General features: G+C 43.4%; 1 protein-coding gene across 1 annotated transcript; it reads right to left on the reverse strand.

The window, feature by feature from the left end:
• Positions 1-19,048: 19,048 nt before the first annotated feature.
• On the reverse strand, positions 19,049-21,890 carry OTOR (otoraplin). Its single transcript, XM_007191849.2, has 4 exons — positions 21,593-21,890; positions 21,087-21,226; positions 20,045-20,155; positions 19,049-19,196 (listed from the first exon to the last, which is right to left on the reverse strand). The coding sequence occupies exons 1-4, from the start codon at positions 21,705-21,707 to the stop codon at positions 19,173-19,175; spliced, it is 390 nt and encodes a 129-aa protein (XP_007191911.1). The 5' UTR covers positions 21,708-21,890; the 3' UTR covers positions 19,049-19,172.
• Between the last annotated feature and the right edge of the window lie 493 nt (positions 21,891-22,383).

Below are 22,383 nucleotides of genomic sequence, written 5' to 3' on the forward strand. Positions count from 1 at the left end.
TCACTATTTTTTTTTATTAGCCCTTGAATGTTAGTTCCCAGTTTTTACTTATTTGTGTGGCTCAGGTAACCCTATTCGTTAGGGGAAACACTGACTGAAACCGCCCACCCTGGCCAGGCCCAATAGTAACCACTTGCATGAGTTATCTTAAGCAGGAAGTCCTGGTAAGGAATGCGGAACTAACAAGATACCATCAACCGGAAGAATTCGGGAAAGGTCAAAAGGAGAGGAGACGCCATATGTCCATATGTCCTCCCAACCTCCCAGAATCCTTCTGGCTGGAATCCATCTTGGCTGAACCATGCATGAGCCACGAGGAAGGACCCTGAGTCAGAATGATTGGCCAGAGACAACCTGGAAACTAATCCCATCACCATAAAACCCGAGACTGCGAGCCACGTGGCAGAGCAGTGCTTCTGGGTTCCCTTACCCTCCTGCTCTCTGCCCGGGCGGCCCTTCCCAATAAAGTCTCTTGCTTTGTCAGCACGTGTGTCTCCTCGGACAATTCATTTCCGAGTGTTAGACAAGAGCCCACTCTCGGGCCCTGGAAGGGGTCCCCCTTCCTGCAACAGTTGGAAGAATGTTTCTAGTTCACTATCCATTCATTCATCTCCATCACTGTCTGGCTGCTTCCTCCTTGTCCTCTCATCACCCGCCATCTCTCTCCAGTTCCTTTTTCCTGCTCAGATCAGCCCAGGGAAGAGCAGCAGATCTGAAGCACGTCCAAACAAATAATGGGGGAAAAAAATCAATGAGGCAACAGAGTGGGGGAATGTAACAGCATTCTCCATGTAGGCTGAGAACCCCCTACTCTAGCTATTTTTCCTCCACCAATTCCTGTAGACCAATGCTGTCCAATAGAACTTTACATGATGCTGGAAATAATTCTACGTCTGTGCTGTCCAATGCAATAGTGCTAACTCCATGTGGCTATTGAGTACACGCAATATAGTTAGTGCAACTGAGGAGCTGAAATTTTTAAATTGTATTTAATTTTAATTAATTTACATTTAAGTAGCTGCATGTGGCTGGTAGCTAGCTACCAGATTGTATAGCACCGTCGCCCGGTAGGGGTGGGATGACCACTATCACATCAAGCTGGTTTAGCCACCTCTTATGTTCCTTTGAGGTGTGTCTGGTGGCCCTTGTTAAATGGTCTTCAGACTTAGGGTTTGCATTTGTTTTATTTCATTTTTTTTTTGGCGGCCCCAAGCAGCTTGAGGGGTCTTAGTTCCCTTACCAGGGATCAAACCCGGGCCCTCGGCAGCAAAATTGTGGAGTCCCAACCACTGGACAGCCAAGGAATTTCCTATTTTATTTCAGAGACAAGGAAAAAAACTTCCAGTTACCATCCTGATATTTCACAGATGAACTGTCTATTCTTCAATCTCGGGCAATTCTCAACTTGCATACTGGTCTCCTTCCGCCTTGCAATGAATAAATACTCCTGAACTTCCCTCTTCCAATTATGCCCTCTTTTGTTCCTTCTTTGCTGAGTTACCTTTAGCATGCCAATGCTGCATTATCTTTCATCCTTTAAAACATCTTCTGGACTTCCCTGGCGGTCCAGGGGTTAACACTCCGTGCTTCCCATGCAGGGGGTGTGGGACCAAACCCGCACACCCTTCATCCGAAGGCGAAGTCTTAACCACTGGACTGCCAGGGAAGTCCCAAATCACCTTTTTCAAAAAAAAATTAATTTTTATTGGAGTATAGTTACTTTACAATGTTGTGTTAATTTCTACTGTACAGCAAAGTGAATCAGCTATACCCGTACATATATCCCCTCTTTTATGGATTTCCTTCCCATAGAAAACACTTTTTAAAAATTCATGAAAAAACTATTTGAGCTAATAAATGAGTTTGGCAAGGTTGCAGGATACAAGATCAATATACAAAATCAATTGTATTTTTATTTATTTGCAATGAGCAAACCAAAATAAAATTATGAGAATAATTCCATTTATAATAACATCAAAAAGAACAAGATACTTATGAATAAATTTAACCAAGGAATTGCAAGACTTTTACACTGAAATTACAAAATATTGTCTAAAGAAATTAAAGAGAAACTACATAAATGGGAAAAACTCATGGTCACAAATTGGAAAATTTAATATTCTTTTTTTTTTTTTTTTGAAAATTTAATATTCTTAAATGGCAATTCTCCCAAAACTGATCTATAGATTCAATTTAATTCCTATCAAAATTCCAACTGCTTTTTTTTTGCAAAAATAGACAAGCTAATCCTAAATTTTATATGAAATTGTAAGGCAACCCAAATAGCTAAAATAATCTTGAAAAAAGAAGAACAAAATTGGAGGATTCACACTTCCTGATTTAAAAATTCACTGTAAAGACACTAATCAAAACTGTGTTACTGGCATAAAAGTAGACATACAGATCAATGGAATAAAAGAGTTCAGAAATAAAACTCATACATCTACGGCCAATTGATTTCCAACAAAGGTGCCAAGATTATTCAATGGGGAAGGAATATTATTTTCAACAAATGTTCCCGGGGCAACTGAATACCCACATGCAAAAGAATGAATTTGGACTCCTACCTCACACTAAAACTTGTGGAAGGAAATTGTGTTGGGGAGCCCATAACTGGTGGATTAAATTCAGAATACACAGATCAGGACTCCCCTGGCAGTCCAGGGGTTAAGACTTGCCTTCCAGTGCAGGGGGTGAGGGTTCGATCCCTGGTCGGGGGGCTAAGATCCCACATGCTTTGCGGTGGAAAAAACCAAAACATAAAACAGAAGCAATATTGTAACAAATTCAGTAAAGACTTAAAAAAAAAAAGAAAAGAATACACAGATCATGACCTGCTGAATGAGGAGGCACAAGCCACCCATGGGGGTTGGCAAGTAGCTCCCTCAGCATCCAGGCTCCCACTTTGGGGCAATGAAACCCCAGGGTCATTTTCATTGAAGGCACAGTTTCAATACACTCACATAAAGGAAGTAAAGTTACAAGATTTATTACTTACAAATCCCAGAAATAGGGCGGAGGGGACACAATGAGCTGGGGGAAGGGCAGTCCTCCACTTCAGGTTACGAGTGAGCAGGAGATAGAGAGCAGGGTAGTAAGCGTCTGTTGGTTGGGGCAGACTTTTCTTGGGTTCAACTCTAAGTGGTCATTTTTAGTAATTTTCCTGGGAAAAGCAAAGTGGGAAATTGGGGTGGGTATCCTAAGCTCAGATTTTTATCTAAATGTCCAGGCTCTGGGTGTGAGCAGGATTGTCATACTGTAAAACGCCTCAAAATATCTGTTTTCTCATCACAGAAAAATGGGTATAGGGCTTCCCTGGTGGCGCAGTGGTTGAGAATCCGCCTGCCAATGCAGGGGACATGGGTTCGAGCCCTGGTCCGGGAAGATCCCACATGCTGCGGAGCAACTAGGCCCGTGCACCACGGCTACTGAGCCTGTGCTCTAGAGCCCGCAAGTCACAACTACTGAAGCCCGCGCACCTAGAGCCCGTGCTCCGCAACAAGAGAAGCCACCACAATGAGAAGCCTGCGCACCGCAACGAAGAGTAGCCCCTGCTTAACACGGCTAGAAAAAGCCACGCACAGCAATGAAGACCCAATGCGGCCAAAAATAAATACATAAATAATAAATTTTTAAAAATGGGTATAAATCTTCATGACCTTGGATGAGGCCACGGTTTCTCAAGTATGACACCAAAGCACAAGCAGTAACAAAGAAAAGAGATAAATTTGACTCATTAAAATTGAAAACTTTTGTGCATCAAAAGACACTCCTACAACATTTTAAAGACAACGCATGTAATGGGAGAAAATATTTGCAAATCATATATCTGATAAGAGTCCAGAAACCAGAATATAGAAAGAACCCCTTCAAAAAGACAAACAATTCAATGAAAAACCAAGTACAGCACTTGAACAGTCATTTCTCAAAAAAAGATATACAAATGGCCAATAAGCACATGAAAAGATGCTAAATATTGTTAGTTATAAGGGAAATGCATATCAAAACTACAGTGAAATATCACTTCATATACAAATACAAAAATAAAGTCACCAACAGGGAGACTAAACCCAGGACCACTAAAAGGCTGGGGCCAGCATTTCTGCCAATCATCCCCATAAGGAAAGATCTCGTGCTAGGTTGAGGCTTTGTTAAGACCCAGAACTTTGCCTTCATGCATCCACTTGGACCAGCTCATGCATTTGGTAGACCCTGTCTCTTCGGGTACATTCTCTGTCATGAATGAGATCTGAGCGACTCTTGCAAGCATTACACTCAGAGGCAAGGAAGGAGGGCTCGCTTTTGCTGTGTAACAAACCACTCTTAAACTTAATCATTCACAACAACATTTTGTTGCCCATAAGCCTGCGGTTTGGGAAGTACTTGGTGGGGACAGCGCATCTCTGCTCCACATTGCTCCCTTGGAGCAGCTCAAAGGTTGGGGGTTGGAATCTTCTGAAGCCTCACTCATCAACATGGTGGTTGCTGCTGCTGCTGATATTGATGATTGGTGGTCAAGGCTGACTGTCAGCTGGGCTTGTGGCCAGAACATCTACAGTGGCCTTTCCATGTGGCTGGTGACAGGATTCCCAGGTCAAGGATCCCAAAAGGGCCAGCAAAAGCAATGCAGCCCTTTATGACCTTGGAAGTCACATAGCATCACTTCCACCACCTGGATGCAAAGTGAAGGAGGAACAGAGACCCTCCTCTTGATGGAAGAGAGTCTATGCCCAATGAAAGAAGAGTATGGGGGAGGGTGGGACATGATGATGGGACCATCTTTAGAAAATACAGTCCTTCACTGAGGGCATGAGATTTAGATAGATTCCTACCGACTGCCCATATCGTGGTGTGTGTGTGTGTGTGTGTGTGTGTGTGTTGTGTTTCTTCTTTAACCTACACATATCCATGGGCTCCCTGCTGCCTGGAGCCTGACCTTGGAAAAATCCCCTTATCTCTCCATATCCCAGGCTATGGGACACCTTGGAAGATGTCAGGCTTTATTTAGTACTTTTTAATGAAATCTGCAGAGCTCTCAGGGTTATAAATCATGTGCCGAAAGTTTTGGCTTTGTGCTTAATGACAAAGCTAAGACGAAATGCCTTCCTCTTGGGTTCCCAGCACATCGTTAATTTGCGTTAGAAATATTACCACTCAGCAGTTTCCAAAGTTTTCTCTTTAATAACCCTTTCATCCCATTAGTACACTTTATGGATCTCTTCTCTCTCTCTCTCTCTCTCTCTCTTTTTTTTCCAGAATGAAGAAATCCAAATTATCTTCCTCTGATTACCTTGAAGTACTTACTTATTCCAAGATTCTGCTTTTTATGGTTCTCTCCTCCAATCAGGCAGCCTGCTGAGTCTCCTTCCTTTAGCCCACATGCCAAAGATGTCACAAAGATCAAATGAGCTTGGATCACACACATGGCAGGGTCCTAGCAATAACAAGCTTATCAGTTAGGAATTCATTGGGCTGCAAGTAACCAAACTCTCAGTAGCTTATCAAATAGTGATTCATCTGTTTCACATAAAAAGTCCACAGATGGCTTTTGCTTCTACTAGTGATAGACTAGCTTATCGCCCACCAACACTCTCACCAAGAACAACCAGAAAAGCTGGAGAAAACATATGAAATATGTTTGAGTCATCAGAGAGCTACCGAGGCAAGGAGGACTTGAAGAGCCAGATCCCAGAGAGAAGGGAAGTGCAGAGAGGGGAGTCCCACTAAATTAGTACAATTGAGGTTGTGTGGACACTAGCCTATCAGAATGGAACAGAGTCCTGAGGACAGGTGCGGTTCTGGGCATGAAACTTGGAACTGTTAGAGGTCTTGGTGATCCCAGGGAAGGAGTTGTGAGGCGGGGGTGGCAGTGAAAGGACATTTGAAGAGCTTAAGGACAGTGACTATTTACCAACCAGTAAAGCATTGTTTCAAAAATTTAACTAGTACCAGTGAATCTAGGAAAATTTAATTACCTACCATAAATCTCTGAGAGGCACAACCATTTGTTAAATCCAGGTATATCAGAACGTCATTTTTTTTTTAATAATGCTTTTTGCATTGTTTTAACTTTTGGGTTTATTTATTTATTTATTTATTTATTTATGGCTGTGTTGGGTCTTCGTTTCTGTGCGAGGGCTTTCTCTAGTTGTGGCAAGTGGGGGCCACTCTTCATCGCGGTGTGCGGGCCTCTCATTATCGCGGCCTCTCTTGTTGTGGAGCACAGGCTCCAGACGTGCAGGCTCAGTAGTTGTGGCTCACGGGCCCAGTTGCTCCGCGGCATGTGGGATCTTCCCAGACCACGGCTCGAACCCGTGTCCCCTGCATTGGCAGGCAGATTCTCAACCACTGCGCCACCAGGGAAGCCCCAGAACGTCATTTTTATAGCAGGGAACAAGTCCAACAAATTTCTGAGTGGCTTTGATTAAATCAGGTGAAGATGAGAAAAGGTACTGGACTTCTTATGGGAGAGTGTGGCCAAAGGCTTAGGAAAGCACCAAAGAGCAACCCCGCCTCTTCATTCATTTGGTCATGGGACAAATGTGCATTGCCTGGAGCCTGCTCCAAGTATTGGTGACCTATTACACTTGAGACTAGGAAAACTGAGGAGCTTCCCAAACCTGGGTATCGGCCCCAGCAACCTGCCAGCCTCTGCCACTCCTGCCTCTGGCAGAAAAGCACCTGTGCTAGTTGTACCTGTGAAACGTCAAGTTCCTGGACCATAACAGGTTAAAGAATGGCTGCTCTAGTCCCCAGTCCATCTGTCCCCTGGGGAAATGGGATCCAGGTCTGGCAATCTGGAACACGGGAGCAGGTGCCATGAAGGAGCAGGGCACTTAGCTGGGTTGTGCTAGGAAAGGGGTTGGTTGGGAGCTTTTCTCCTGTTTAAATTTGAGGTGGTGCTGAGGACCAACTTAACTGCACAAGGAGCAATTACACATTTGTCTTTGAGAATAATTGTATTTCTAAAACGGATGCATTGGACTTCCCTGGTGGCACAGTGGTTAAGAATCTGCCTGCCAATGCAGGGGACATGGGTTCGAGCCCTGGTCTGGGAAGATCCCACATGCTGCGGAGCAACTAAGCCCGTGTGCCACAACTACTGAAGCCACATGCCTAGAGCCCACAACAAGAGAAGCCACCGCAATGAGAAGCCTGCACACTGCAGCGAAGAGTAGCCCCCGCTCACTGCAACTGGAGAAAGCCCGTGTGCAGCAACGAAGACCCAACACAGCCAAAAATAAATAAATAAATAATTAAAAAAAAATAAAATAAAACTGATGCATGAAGTTCTGAAACTATAAATCTCCACCTAGAACAAGTTTCCCCCCTTTTTTTTTCTTAAAAAAAATCCTATTTCAAACTGTTTTTATCTTTCCCATTATATTTTGGTTTGACCTTTAAGTAAAGACCTTTCTTAACCTAGCAGCCATTTTATTCAGCTTCCTGACTTGAGAAAATATTCCCTGCCTGTTGAGTACTAAGGCATTAAGCCAATGTTTGCCTAAACTTTGCTTCAAGCATAATCTTATCTTTTAATAAAACACACTCAAAAGGCTGCAGTAGAAGTTTTTCATAGCTCGGAATCCTGTTCATACCAGGAAGGGGAGGAATTGAAGAACTATCTTGTTTGAATAGTAAGTCCCACCGCAATGAATCTGAAAGTGATAGGTGTCTGGAAGTCAAATATTATTCTATCCTCCTGCAGGGATAGGAGCTTGCAGGGGATTCTGACCATAGACAGCTTGGAATGTTTGCCACTCTGAAGTGGGAGTAGCCTGGGACAAACCTGAGCTGTTGGGAGGGGAATCTTTTTGTTTTGGCTTTTTTCTATTTTTGGAGGGTGGTCTGGGATGGGGGCCTGAGGGGAAAATCCCAACATTTCTACCATTCTGCCTTCCACCATCTCTTCCCTGAGTGGAGAAGGAATTGCAAATCTTATTGGTCAGAAGCTGAGATGCTCACTAAGCCAAGTTCTACTAGTGCGTGGGGACCACTGGGCTTGGAAGACATAGAGCTCTGCCCGACCTTCTTTTTCGCCTCCTGCATCTTTGCACACCAGGCCTTCTTCCTACGTTCAGTTTTGCTTCCAGTTTCTCTGGAGAGGGCCTGCCTGTTAAAGATGGAACCAGTCATCCTTTTTGTCTTGGTTTAGGTTTCCTGAGAAACAGACCCTGAAACAAGGATAGGAGCGGAAGTAATTTCTTTGGGATGGTGATTCCAGGGTTCAAGATAGGGAAGTGGGAAAGTGAGGCAGGGAGGAGAAGACAGTCACAAGGAGTGTGTTATCAAGGAAATCATCCCTATGGGCACTTGGACCTCAGTTTCACTTGGGACATCTAGTGTAGACTATACATCTAGGAGTTATCCCCTCCAAGGGTGGAGTGCTGATAAATGACACACCAACCCCCATCCATCACTTGTTAAGGTATCCTTCTAGGGGGTGTCAATCCTCTGGTACTTCCAGACCACCCTGAAAGTGTAGAGCAAACTCCAGTGATCAAAAAGGCCATCTGGCAGAGATGCAGTTGTCATGGGCCAGGTGTCAGGAGCATCTGCTCTGCTTCCTCTCTCTATTGCGTGACTTCTCCATTTGTAGTTGAGTGGGATCCGCCATTTGTCCACACGGTCAGTGTAATCCTGTGCCACAGACCCAGGTGACCGAGACTCAAGGAAGCAGGAATGCAGAAACCTTACTTCCCATCTGAGCCACACTCTTCAATCCAGCCTGTGCCTCAGAAGCCCTGTACCAGAGATGGGGGCATCTTTGGATGCTTGCCTAGTGGTTAATTAAGCTGATATTTTGCAACTCACTTGGTTCTTTCACCTTGTGGTTGCCCCTCCCTTGTCAGGAGTCTCGGGAGGGGAGAAGGCGTGGAGTGTAGGATTTGCAGGACCCAAACCCAAATTCCAGCCCGTAGTGTGTATGTTAGCCATCTTTTTCTGTCCTGTTTTTCAGATTGTCCATTTTGAAAATTATAGTATTCTGTTACATGAAGGCAGGAGATTTTACAGAGAAGGGCAGGAATGTTTTCTTTCTTTTAAACTTAAATTCAATAGCAGCTTCAAAAAACAAAAGAAAAATCACAGCAGCCCCGTTCAAGCTCGTGAGCCATGACAAGCAGGGGTTAAGTCTGGATTTCATTCAAAAGTCTACATTCATTTATGCTTCCTCTGTGAGATAAAGTAACCAATTTCAAATTTGGCTGTAAGTCTCCAGTTACATATCTTTTTTAAACAAACCCACAATTCTAACAGATGAGAGCTGTGTGATATCTTTCTCCCCTTCTCAGAATTGAAGTGCGCACTGAAAAGTCCATCACACATTTAGCTATCAATGTTTAAGTAAATCCTTCCTCTATGGAATGAGAAATGTCAACCTTAGGCTAAATGTGCTGTGTTTAAATTTTAATTGTAGCCACAAATGTACGAAGACTCTATAATTGTGTGCCTAGGTAGCTCTCCCGACAAAGGTTAAACAGGATGACAATAGCAAAGGAGGAGAAGTAAAGGGGAAGAGAGATCCGCGTTAGGTAAAGGCAGCTGGTGCTATTGAAATTGACAATGCATGCATTACTGAAGGGTAAGAGAGCGCTATTTTTGCTTGAGCAATAATAGGGTATTATAATCATCTTCTGGAAGAAGCTGTAAAGCTAGGAGGACATGATAGCTGTTTGAAAAGCAATTAAGCAGTCTCCTAGTCCTCTAGGACTGAAAATAAATGCTGGAAGAAATGCAAATAGCTTGCAGCCCCCATCATGTGTCAGCCCTTCACCAGCCCTGAGCCCTCCCAGAGCTGATGAAGGGCATTTGGTGAAATGTTACATGGGGAGCAGGGGCATGCAGAGCTAGAGCATGAAGCAAAAAGACTGTGTTTAAGATCATGGAGAAAGGGATTTGCCAATGGTCATTTGTAACAGGCCGATTGCAAAATGGATGTTCTCTGTGCTGTGTCATAAGGTGTGGGGTATGCGTGTCAGGATAAGTTCACACAGACCCATTTTTTCAGGTATCCAGCTCTACCTAATGGTTCCTTACAAAACAAATACAACCTAGATTGGACTTGGGAAACAAGCACAACCCAAGGTAATTGCTTAGGCCTTCCTAGGATTTGTTATTCTTTCAAACTTCATTTATCGATTAATATCACCCCTTACCGTAGACTTTCTTAACCTGGACGCTATTGCCATTTGGGTCTGGATAATTCTTCGTTGGGGGCTTTCTTGTACTTTATGGGATGTTTAACAGCATCACTGGCTTCTGCCCACTAGAGGCCAGTAGTGCCCTGCTCCAGTTGTGACAATCAAAAATGTCTCCAGATACGAATGAACTTATTTACAAAACAGAAACAGACTCACATAGGAAACAAACATGGTTACCAAAGGGAGAAGGGGGTGGGGGAGGGATAAATTAGGAGTTTGGGATTAGCAGATACAAACTACTATATATAAAATAGATAAAAAACAAGGTCTTACTGTATAGCACAGGGAACTCTATTCAATATCTTGTAATGACCTATAATGGAAAAGAATCTGAAAAAAAATATATATGTAACTGAATCACTTTGCTGTACACCTGAAACTAACACAGCATTGTAAATCAACTATACTTCAATAAAAAGAAAAATGTCTCCAGACATTGCCAAATGTCTCCAAGATTGGGGGATGGGGTCAAAGTACCCTCAAGTAGAGAACCACCCTATTAGATCAAGTAGAAATCCAGACTTTCTTTCCTTTAACCTTATTCCAGCGTGGTGCCGAGGGCAGCCTGTGATCTTGAGGCCAGGTTGTCTGGCTATAGATCCCTGCCCCTATGCTTTACAAAAAAGTGATCTGGGATGCTGAGTCTTATGCCTTCAGCCCCTGGAGGAGGCTGTGGGTTGTCTTAGCTGTTTTCTAGAGAAGCTTCTACTCTGAGCTCAAGGTGCTATTGCTGCTTTCCTATAAATGAATTAAATCAACTAAAACAATCTATAAACTCTACAGGGCTCCATATCCAAGGCAAACATGCAAAATGAGTCTGAAAGTGAAACGTCAGTGTTCCCCTAATGTGTGAATTTTTAAATCAGTTGAATTTATTACAAGGTCAGCAGTAACGGTGTATTAATACCCCGATCTATGCCATGGGACAAGCAGATTTTTAGAGTGTGTGTGATGGAGGGGAGGGGTGGAGGCGCCCTGATACTGTTGATTCTGAATGCTGTGAAGGACGCTCACACCCTGACTTGCAGACTCAAGTTTAGAAACGTCTCTCTCTGTAAGCCAGATCCCAAGTTCACCACTAGATGTCAACCTGCTCCCACCAAGGTTTCTCAGTAACACACATCAGAAAGTTTCAGGGTCCGCGGGAGCAGGTTGAGGAGGAAATCAGAGACTAGATTAGCCTCCTCTTGCTCACAAAGGATAAAGTAGGGATAGGATGCTGTGAGGGTGAAGTGAAATGGAGCGCCTTGTGCAGAGCTGGGGCTACAGCAGATAAAGTTCGTGCTCCCCTGAAACGCCCCTGAACGCCACTGTAGTGTTGTTCATGCATCTCAGCACCTATGGCCTCCTCCAGTCCGCTTTGCCCTAATGCAGAGAGAACCAGAACTGCCTGGCGATGATGTCCCACCACTGCAACCCTTAATCAATGACCGATGGGCCAGAAGAACGCTCAGCTTCCTTGACTCGGTCTGGATGGCCCCCGAAATGTCACTTCCTGCACCTGAGCCCTGGGTGGGTCGAGGCTGGAGCAATGGCTTCAAGGCCTTGCCTGGTTTGCTCCTTATTGAACTGCACCCCTCCGCACCGTCCCCCTGCCCCCCCCCCACCCCCTGCTGCCTTCCTGCTGCCCCTGTCTCCCTCACCTGCTTCCCCTGGAAGTCATTCTTCCATAAATCACTGTATATGAAACCTCATCTCAGGGTCTGCTTCTGGGGAACCTCATCCAAGACACTGGTTTACAGTTGATGCGCAAAAAAACTTGCTTCCTTTCCCCCGTGATCATCTATCTGTCTGCTTCAGGTAACAGTGGGATTTGGGAACTCAATTACCCAGAGTGGCCCCAGCGCCCCCCTGCCTTTTCCTGAAGGAAGACCAGCATCGCGGGTCTATCCAGCTGACCTGTTCTCTGTCTGCTGTCCCTCTGAGCCCGGCTGAGGCTGGTTCTGGGAACCAATGTGTCTCTTGCGGTCCTTGGGAGTCAAGATTCAAGCTTTTGTCTGCTGATCCATTTATGCTGGCATTGATACTAGTAACCTAAGGCTCAGGGAAAGATCTAGGAGCAGATTAAACGACTCTTCAGTCATTTTGGAGTCAGGAGAGCATTGACAAGGGCTGAATGACAGTGGGTCCAGGGACCATAACTCAGGTTTTCTGCCTTGGGTTTGTAGAAATTGAAAAGCCGGCATGCGATTTTCTTTTTTTTTTCCAGCTTGACATAGGATGGCTCAAACAAATTAACGTTCCCATCTCGACTGACTCATTTGGCCAGAATAAATCCACATGCTGCAGCAAATAGGAAAAAGGGAGAGAGAGGGTAAAAAGAGATGGGGGTGGGGCGGGGGGAGAAGGAGGGGGCGATGTTAACAACACAAGCTCATTTTTTACCTCCAAAACACACTGACTTTAGCGTAGCATACTCTTGAGAAAAATGATTAAAACAATTGCTCACATGTGACAGAATAGTCATTTCCATTTAGAAAAATATTTAAATCATGGGTTGGGGAGCCTTCCCTGTCTTTGTTAATAATGGGTTAGAGTGTAGGTTATGTAAAGCGTGTGGATCAATAGATCATTTTCCTAATTAAATTACCGCTACATCACGGTATTTGTAGGTGATACAGCTGAGAAGACGTTGTAGCATGGAAAGGCCTTTAAGTCACGAAAATTGTATTTCAAGGGTAGAACATGGAATAATATTAGTTTGTGTGATTTCCCTTTCTCTTTTTTTTTTTCAGCATTTCAGATAGATAAGTCTGCTTGTTGAAGAAATGAGATTTTTTTTCTTCCTAGTGCTGGCTCCTATGTCTTCTTTCCATTCAGAGCTGAAATACCCACTCCCTCCAGAGATTTGTTTAAATACTACATGAACTAGTTTCCTATTTCCCTGTACTGAACTGGATCCATGAGGGCACAGCCAATAAACACGAGAAGCAATAAATGCCCACACTTATCAAGGGTCAGGAGCGCGTGACACTAAAGGCACTGACACCTTCAATTTGCCTTTTTCTAAGCCTATGAAATATTCTAGGGTTTTCTAAAACTTGACTGCACAAAACCAGCTGCTGAATATAACCACACCAGGAATGATGAACTAAGTCAACTGTGACTCGTAAGTATTTTTTGCACAAACTGTGTCTTCACAAAAGCCATTGGGGCAGGGAAGGGGGTGGGGACCCTAAAATATGGATGCTTTTGGTAGAAGTTGACTGGAGGCCTGACTATCCTGACAATCACCTCAGTTACTCCGTTTCGCTTTGCCATTTCACATAGCAAGTTGGAAAAAACCCTTGTTAGGCCTGGTTAGGGAAGGGTCCTATGAATTCACGGCCAGGAATTGAAAAGATGGATCTCTAATCTTAATATCTGATGGGGATTCTGATTTACCTCTTGCAGGTTTGCAAAGAGCAAAAGCAGCTTGCCTGGGACTCTCCTGGCAGTCAGGTGGTAAAGAATCCACCTTCCAACGCAGGGGATGCGGGTTCGATCGCTAGTTGGAGAACTAAGATCCCACATGCCGGGGGGCAACTAAGCCCATGCGCCACAACTACTGAGCTCACGCGCCTCAACTAGAGAGCCCACGTGCCGCAAACTACAGAGCCCATGCGCCCTGGCGCCCACTCCACAGCTAGAGAGAAACCTGAGCAGGCCACGCGCCCTAACGAAAAAGATCCCGCATGCCACAAAAAGATCCTGTGTGCTGCAACTAAGACCCAACGCAGCCAAAAAAATAAATAAATAAATAAGGAAAATAAATAAGTAAAATAAATAAATATTTTTTAAAAAGAGAGAGAGAGAGAGATTTACTTTAAAAAAAAAAAAAAGCAGCTCGCCCAGCCACCAGCCCCTGAACAAGAGGTATGACTTTTAACAAAAAGGAATGCTATTACATTAGTAATATGCTGCCCAGCGGTGGGGAGAGATGAGCTCACGGTGCTTTCAGCAGGTAATCAAAGCCCTGCCTTAAATTGCCTTTTCTTGCCTTTTGCTGAATGTTTGTTCCAGGGAAATAGCCAAGAGAGGGAATTCTGAAGCCTGTACTCTGAAAATGAGGTGCCTTGCAGAACAATGGACTCGTTAATTAGGTCAACCTTAATAGTTTCTGCAGGACTGCAAGGGATTTACTCCAAAAGACCTCTAGCCACTAATTTATTAGTCATCCCAAGGATACATCACAATTGCAGGCACTCAGAAGGAGCAGCTGAAATCAAGTGAAGTCGCTCTTGGCTGGGCAGCAGATAGCAGGGAGAGTCTGATGGTCTCCTGCCATTTGCAACATCCTTTGAGGACGCAGGAGGGTGAGAGAGGGAAGAATTTGAAGAAAGAGAGCACTGAGGCTTATAAGGGGACAATATCTCCCTGGTGCCCAGGTGTTTTTAAATGTTTCTTTGACAGAGCACCAGAGACATTTCCCTGGTAATGAAGGCAGGGAAGAGGTACCAACCCAGACATTAAATATAACATTTGTCAAGCTTGTGTGTGTGTGTGTGTGTGTGTGTGTGTGTGTGTGTGTGTGTCTGCGTGCCTGTGTGTCTGCATCTTTGTGCTAAGTATTTGCAGAATGTCTTGCAAACAACTTCAAAAAAACCTATGGAGAAAAACAGAAGTGTTCTGGAAAGAAAAGATGCTCAAGATATACTTTCGGTTCACTTAAAAAAAAATCTGTAGTTCTTCCAAGGTTTCAAAAATGTTTGAAAAGCCTCTTAAATTAAAAAAGTTAATTTTACTAGCATTTATTACATGCCTACTGTGTACTGTGCACTGTGCTGTGTGATTTTACAAACACTATCTCATTTAATTTAATCCTCATAATTACCCTCAAAGTTAGTTATTATTATCCTCAAAGGCATTATTATTCCCACGTGTAGATGTGCAAATTGGGAAGCAAGAGGTTAAATGACACAAACATGGTGACACAAACAACAGAAGTCTGAGCCTTTGTCCCACATGATATGGAAGAGTCACAAGGGGTCTGAAATCTACAATGATTCCCATTGCAGGAATTCCACTGGCTTTGACATAACATGAGGCATGAACCAAGTGCAGCCTGTTTGGATTACTTGTATTTATTATATTTGACATAACAAAAGTGCATCCAATATAACATCATGTACTCTAGTAATCTATACAGAATAAGCTCCTCATTAGTATACATTCTGCTCATGCATACATTTTTCAAGAAGGAGTGGAAACCACAGTACCTCAGTCTCCGTCTGGGTCTCTGTTGTGACCCGAGGAGGCGTCCTCTCTTCCCAGTAGCTGCCTGCACTGTCATGTGCTTTGGGTCTTGTACAAGGCTCTCAACAGAGTGAGGGTCAAAATGTCTGGCCAGAGACCTGAACTTCCAGCATCCAGAGAGCAGAGAGACAGCACACGGCTCTGCAGATACAGCAAGTGCCATCAAGGTGCGGACCCGAAGTACTCACGCTCTGGTGGGGCACCCCCTTTCTGGGGTGGATTTCCCAAGAGGCATTGTTATTTACACCCCTGCTAGGATGGCGATATACAAATGAGACAACCCCGCTTGGCTGAGCCTAAATACGATTAGTTTACGGCTGAAACCCATCTGGCTCTAGGTTTCATGGGTGAGCAAATTATATATGTTGATCTTTATAAGGTGTGGTGACCCTCACATGCTGGTGTTGATGAAGGGCTGTGGCCAGAACTGGGATCTCAAATCTAAATTACACACGTATATTGTACACCATATCCCTGAATGGCTGGTGGAATGATTTGGGACTATGAGAATTTCAGGTGATTTTTTAAAAAAAAAATGATACTACAAAAAAGTATGCAATCTGGAAAATGTTACAAATATCTTTGATGTAGACGTTCCAGATGGTCCGATGGGGAACTGCAGTTTCTGATCAGTGAAGCATCTGGAGGGTTAGAGCACAACTCCAGGAGTGACGGCCATTCTCATGCAGCCCTCTTGGGTCAGATAATAGTGGCTGCCGTGTAGGGGTCCTACCATGTGCAGACCCTGTGCACGCATTGTATTTAAAACTTGCAACAACTCAGCCACGAAGTTGTCATTAACCCCTTTTATTTTTTGGCCGTGCTGCAGGGCATGCAGGATCTTAGTTCCCCAACCAGGGATAGAACCTGCGCCCCCTGCAGTGGAAGCGCGGAGTCTTAACTACTGGACTGCCAGGGAAGTCCCTAAGGCCTTTTATAGTCAAGAAAACAGAGGTCCCGAGAGGTTAGAACCATATTCAGGCAGGCACGGCTAGGAAACGGCGGCACTGACATGTACATCCCACATTCCTCCATGGTGCCCTGGGCTCTGTTCTCATCACCCAACTTTTCTGAGCCACCAATCCCACACATCCCTTAAACAAGATTTCAGGATTTGCCTGCCAGCGTCCACCATGCTCTGACTCTTTTCGCCTTCGATGGCTTTCTGTACTGGCCTCGTCCTGCGCTGGTACCCACTCTGAGTAGCCCCGCTCTAGGCAGTCTCCCACTTGCCCTAAGTGGGCTCCTGGAATCGACTTGTCTACGCTACTCATGTCCACTCCCCGTATTGTTTCCTTATTCTTCCATAAGCAGAAGTCTTATGGAATTAAATGTGTATGCTTTTCCCCTATTCATCTGTCCTACACCAGTTTTAACTCTTATGTCCAGCCACAGAGCCTAGAAGAATAGAAGGAAGTTTTTCTCTTCCTACATGTGTCCATGAATCCCTGAGGGTCTTGTTAAAATGCAGATCTTGATTCAGAAGGTCTGCAGTGGGCCCTGAGACTCTGCTTTCTAACCAGCTTCCAGGTGAGGCCATCCTGCTGCTGGTCCAGGGATGACATTTTGCTTTCCCAGAGCCTAAAGATGGTGTTTAAAGTTCCTGCAAGTGCTTTCATTCTTTTACTGCAGATAAGCCCCCAGGAGATTTAAATCAGTCAATGACCTCGAACTCCTACATGAGACCAGTTCTGGGGGTGGGAGCAGATTTGGGCCAGGAGGGAGCCTATAGCTGAAGCCCTGTGCCTGGGGCACTCCAGGCTGGATGCCTGAAGCCAGACAGATAGGGGCTTTGGGCAGACTGAGGGCACAATGGGGGTGCTGGGTGTCTCGAGGGGTGATGGGGTATCTGGAATGGAGGGCCAGCAAGTAAGAGGCAGATAGAAACAGAGGTTGGATAAATGCCTCTTAGCCTAAAATTGTGTTGAGAGCTCTAGATGTTGCATGAAATCTTTTATGGAATAAAGTAAGATAGAAAAATAATAGTAGGTTTGGGTTTGGGTTTGGGGGGCTTTTTCTTGGGGGTGGGGTACCATTTTATTTGACTGACTTCCCTGAGAGTTTGGCAAAAACATATTCACCTAAAGTCGCAATGGGCACAGCTGGAAAATGACTCTGGAGTCCAAGCCTCCAACTTGTCCTAAATGCCCTTCTCTTCATGCTTGTGGAATGCTCAGACCCCAGAAAACTGAGGAACAAACCCTATTCCCAAACCCCACCTCCCAGACTTTCTATTCCTCAAGGTGAAAGTGTTTTTAAAAAAATTTTTTAAACTCAGAAATTGTGAAAAATTTTTGAGTGTAGTACAGGCATTTTAACATGTTACATTACATGTAAACAAACAAAAGCTCATGACTACATCAAAAGGATTACATTAGTAATACACAATCAAAGCCGATTTCCAGTTAAATGTAGAAAAACTTGTGGGTCCATCAGGACCACCAAACCTGTATCCCCTCACCAGATTTCTTTTTTTTTTTTAATTTATTTATTTATTTTTGGCTGCATTGGGTCTTCATTGCTGCGCGTGGGCTTTCTGTAGCTGCTATGAGCGGGGGCCACTCTTCATTGCGGTACGCGGGCCTCTCATTGCGGTGGCCTCTCCCGTTGCGGAGCACGGGCTCTAGGCATGCAGACTTCAGTAGTTGTGGCTCGCGGGCTCTAGAGCGCAGGCTCAGCAGTTGTGGCGCACGGGCCTAGCCGCTCCGCGGCATGTGGGATCCTCCCGGACCACGGCTCGAACCCATGTCCCCTGCATTGGCAGGCAGACTCCCAACCACTGCACCACCAGGGAAGCCCTCACCAGATTTCTTAACACGTCATCCTTGACTGGGGGAATTTGCACAGGAAGAGGAAATTCGAAGTTGAAATAGAAGTGGAGAAAAGAACCCATAGACTTTATTATCTGTATATTTTGACTTGAAGATTGAATAATATCCAGTAACAGCACATAATAAGGGGAAACTATTCCATTGCACATATTTCATAAAGCACCCCACCACCACTTACTAAAATTTAAAATTTTAATTTATTAAAATTAAAATTTAAAATTATTTAAAATTTGGGGAGAGGTAAATTGATCATTTAGAAGGTAAAATGATTCAACTGAAATAATTTGTGAGCCATTTTTTAAAAGAGAAATTTAGAGGCATAGTCCAAACATCTATGAGTCCAAACAGCTCTTTTTCTTCCCCAACAGCTTCACATCCCAAAGGCATCAAATATTAAAAGTACCAACAATCCTAGAATACTCCTTGATGACATAGCCCCTTTGGGTACATTGTAATACTCCAACTGGCCAGAGAGACAAATAAGTAGAAAACATCATGTCCAAAGAAAAGACCTATGACCTAAGTCTATATGGGGCTCCAAAGAGCTTGGAAGAATTACTATTTAGAAATAACTATAAATGAGCTATCTTCTATAGGATCCCTGTGTAAGAGAAGATTCTCTAGGCTGAAAAATAATTCTCTACTTTCAATTCATCCACTTAGCCAAAGGTCACCCTGACCCAGTGGGTGGGAAGACCAGGCTAGGAGAACACCCCCTCCCCCCTGCCCTTTCCCCCTCCTTCCTCTCCCCTCCCACCCTCCCCTCCCGTTTATCTGCCATCTCCAGCCCCAAGCCAAACCCTTGAAACAAAAGTCAGAAATTAGGGACATGTATTTTTTGGTTATTTTTGCTTTTTTCTTTGTTTTTGGTGTTTCCTTTCTATCTGCAAATTTGTCTAACTTCTTACTCGCAGAAGAAGTCAATATCCTGGAAAAAAACAAAAGCAAAAAAAGATTGAGCTGAGCATGCAGGGCCAGAAAACAGATGTAGATTCTTTATTTCAAACCATATGTAATCAAAGGGTAATTTGGATTTAAAATAAGCAAAGTCTGAACCCCAAAGTGTATGACACAAGTATTACTCTAAGTCAAAAACTACTTAAAGTGAAGATTCTCAAATACACTTTTAAGTTATGGTTATTTGACACATTCAAGCTCAATGCTAAGACATGATGACAAGTGAGTCGCATTTATGTAGGTTGGGCAATGTTTTGAAGTTATTTCGCACAGCAGTTAGCTCCAGGAGAATCGTTTCAAAACAACCACCTTGCAAAGTAGCTCAAAGGGGATCTTTTATTTCTGTTCTGGGTATACAAGACCCCAGGGCATTAGGAAGAGTAAAATTTTTTTTTTCATGCATAAGTAGAGTCTATCTATCACAAAAGTAGGCATTCAAAAATTTTCCAGAATGTTTTGATTTTGTTAAATACAGGTGCTGATATTTTTCTCAGCCCAAGTCTTTAGTCAACAAGTGTACCCATCAGTAAGAGTCAGTTAATATTATGTTGGTTTCTTTCTTTGTGACATTGAGCCCTTTCCAGGATAACTTGCATCTAAAACAAAGGGGGTTGGTAGAGAAATTTCACAAACCTTTCAACATTGATAGTAGGTATAAATACTCCCCCAAATCTCATTGTCTAGAGATGTCACCACTGAAAGTGTCGGGGGGCTTTGCTTGATGCATCTTGTAAGTTGCATAGTGCATTATTCACACCTGCCTACATCTACATTACCTTGAGATCTGAGTCCTTCCCTGGCACCCCCAGAGATGCTTACCGTGGTGGGAACTTCCTTGGTGGCTTCCTGGTACACATGTTGCTCCTGGACCAAGTTGCTGGGGAAATAACCCACAGTTCCCATCTCGTCCTCAGGTTGATCGCCATAAACCTGAGTGCCCAGAAGTGTAACAGTGAGGGGAAAGCTGATGTGAGTCCTCTTTTAGAAACCCTCAGGCATCCTCTTCGCTATCCATGAGAATTACATAACCGCCAATGCCTTGCTTCTCAGTCTGGATTCTGGGGGACTCAGACCCAAATTTGAAGTTTGCTCACAGCAACTAAGTCAACCCACAGAAATTGTGTGTGTGTTCTTTTGTGGCCTAATCTTACTGGTCTCCCTACGTTAGCATTTCTCTATGCAATCTTGTGAGCTGCCTCAAATCTTTTTTGGAACCCATAAATAAAGTCTGTACCTTTTTAAAAAAAGGTAAACAGACACTGTTATTTTTAAGGACTTTTAAAGGACTCTCTCTATTTTTAAAAATTCAAATGAACAGGTCTTGAGTGAATCTAAGATTTAATTCTTTATTACTTGAGAATTTATCTCTGGAGCTGGAGCTGCAGCTGTAGTGGAGGACAGTAAATCAATCCGGCTTCATCCCTCCCTAGGGCCCACCCCTGCATGTTTTAACTGAAGAAAGCAGATTCTTTGGAATTAAAGACGGTGCTAAAGTTTCCTTAAAAATATTGAAACGTAGCCTGACTGCCAGTACACATGCCTTTTACTTGGCAAATCCACTCAAATATTTTTGAATAAGTTTCAAACTCTTTGGGATGTTCAAGCCCCCATGTGTTTGACTAGATTTTCTTGCCAAACCATCAAATAAACCTACATTTGGTTTTGTTATGAAATTTTCTTTGCTTCTTCAAAATGCAATAAAAGCAAATATATATGAATTTTTGCACTTGTATCCACAGCATCTATATTGTTCTTAACAGCTAGTTTTAAATATTAAAAGGCATTGCAGATATGTAACAGAGGAAAAATTAAGAGCAACATATGTCAAGATGTGTATATATTTTAAATAATCTCGTCTTACACTGCCAGCCCAAAATTCTCCAGCTTCATTTTCTTTTACCAGCTTTGAGTAAACATAGATCCACTGCCCTTTTTTAACGTTAATGAATCTACAGTCTGGGGCACTGTAATCTTCTTGAGCTCGGGCCAGAGAAATAGTATCTGGAAGAAAAAAACACTGAAATGTTTATCTAGAAGAAAAAAACATTGGCTCCTGGATTTTATCACAGCAAAAAAGCAGAGCATATAAGAAAACTAGGAAATCAGAGTGACTAATACCTCCTAATTTACAGCTCATGTTCAGTTCCAGAAGATAACTAAGGTATTAAAGCAGCACCCAGCAGAATCTTAGCCAAGTGAATTCTTCATGGTAAGACACAAAAGGCACAGACCAGGAGAAACAATGCTAATCACATGCACATTAGAGAAAATTCACTTCCAAGTACAATTAGATTTTATGCTATTGTTGCATATTTCTTTTTTGATTATATAATAGAAAGGTAATGAAAGGCATAAAAAAGTCCTTACAGACACACTCGTCATCTGCACACAGCTTCCTGGAAGCAAGTCTGTCCATAAATATTCCATGCACGGCACATATGGCCACAAGACCCGGGAGGAAAAGTAACAATAGTCTTGCCATCTTCCTTTTTTGCTGTTTTTGCTTTTGCCCTTTGAGTGGAAGTGGAGACTGACTTCAGTGCTTCCTGTCTTTTATGTGAAAGCCAGACATCTGGGTAAGTCCCCCGGCCAATGGGGAGGTGGCTACCATTCCTCTGCTTTCATAACAGCTACTGGGCTCTAGGGGCTATTTAGCATCTGATTTCCCACAGAGACTCAAACTCTGTGTCTTTTTTACACACAAATGGTATCCAAAATGGTCCACCATTGTTAAAGTCACTTTAGCTGTGGTTTATTGTATCAGGAAGATACTGTTGAAAGAACTATGAGAATTTTAAGTCATTTAAAAAATGTTTTTAGTTCAAACCTCATATTCTTTCAATGCATGAGCAAAGATGTACTAACCGTAGGAAACTGTTGAAAATGTGAGATCTATACCCTTAATACAAATAATTTTGATTTAAACATTTAATAAACATCTGGATTTATATAATAGATAAGTTAAGGATGCTTACAGTTACAAATCATTCACAATAGGATTCTTAGGAGTCACGTCTGTTGGGGCAAGCATGGGCTGTAACACATTAAGACCCTACTAATGGGGCGTGGGGGGATGGAGAAGGGGTAGGTGGGTTGGGAAAAATGGAACAGGTTTTTTTTCTACCTCCTCTCTCGGAGATTTTTGAAATTCAGTCTCA

This window comes from Balaenoptera acutorostrata, chromosome 15 (genome assembly GCF_949987535.1).
Source record: "Balaenoptera acutorostrata chromosome 15, mBalAcu1.1, whole genome shotgun sequence".
NCBI classification, from domain to species: Eukaryota; Metazoa; Chordata; class Mammalia; order Artiodactyla; family Balaenopteridae; genus Balaenoptera; species Balaenoptera acutorostrata.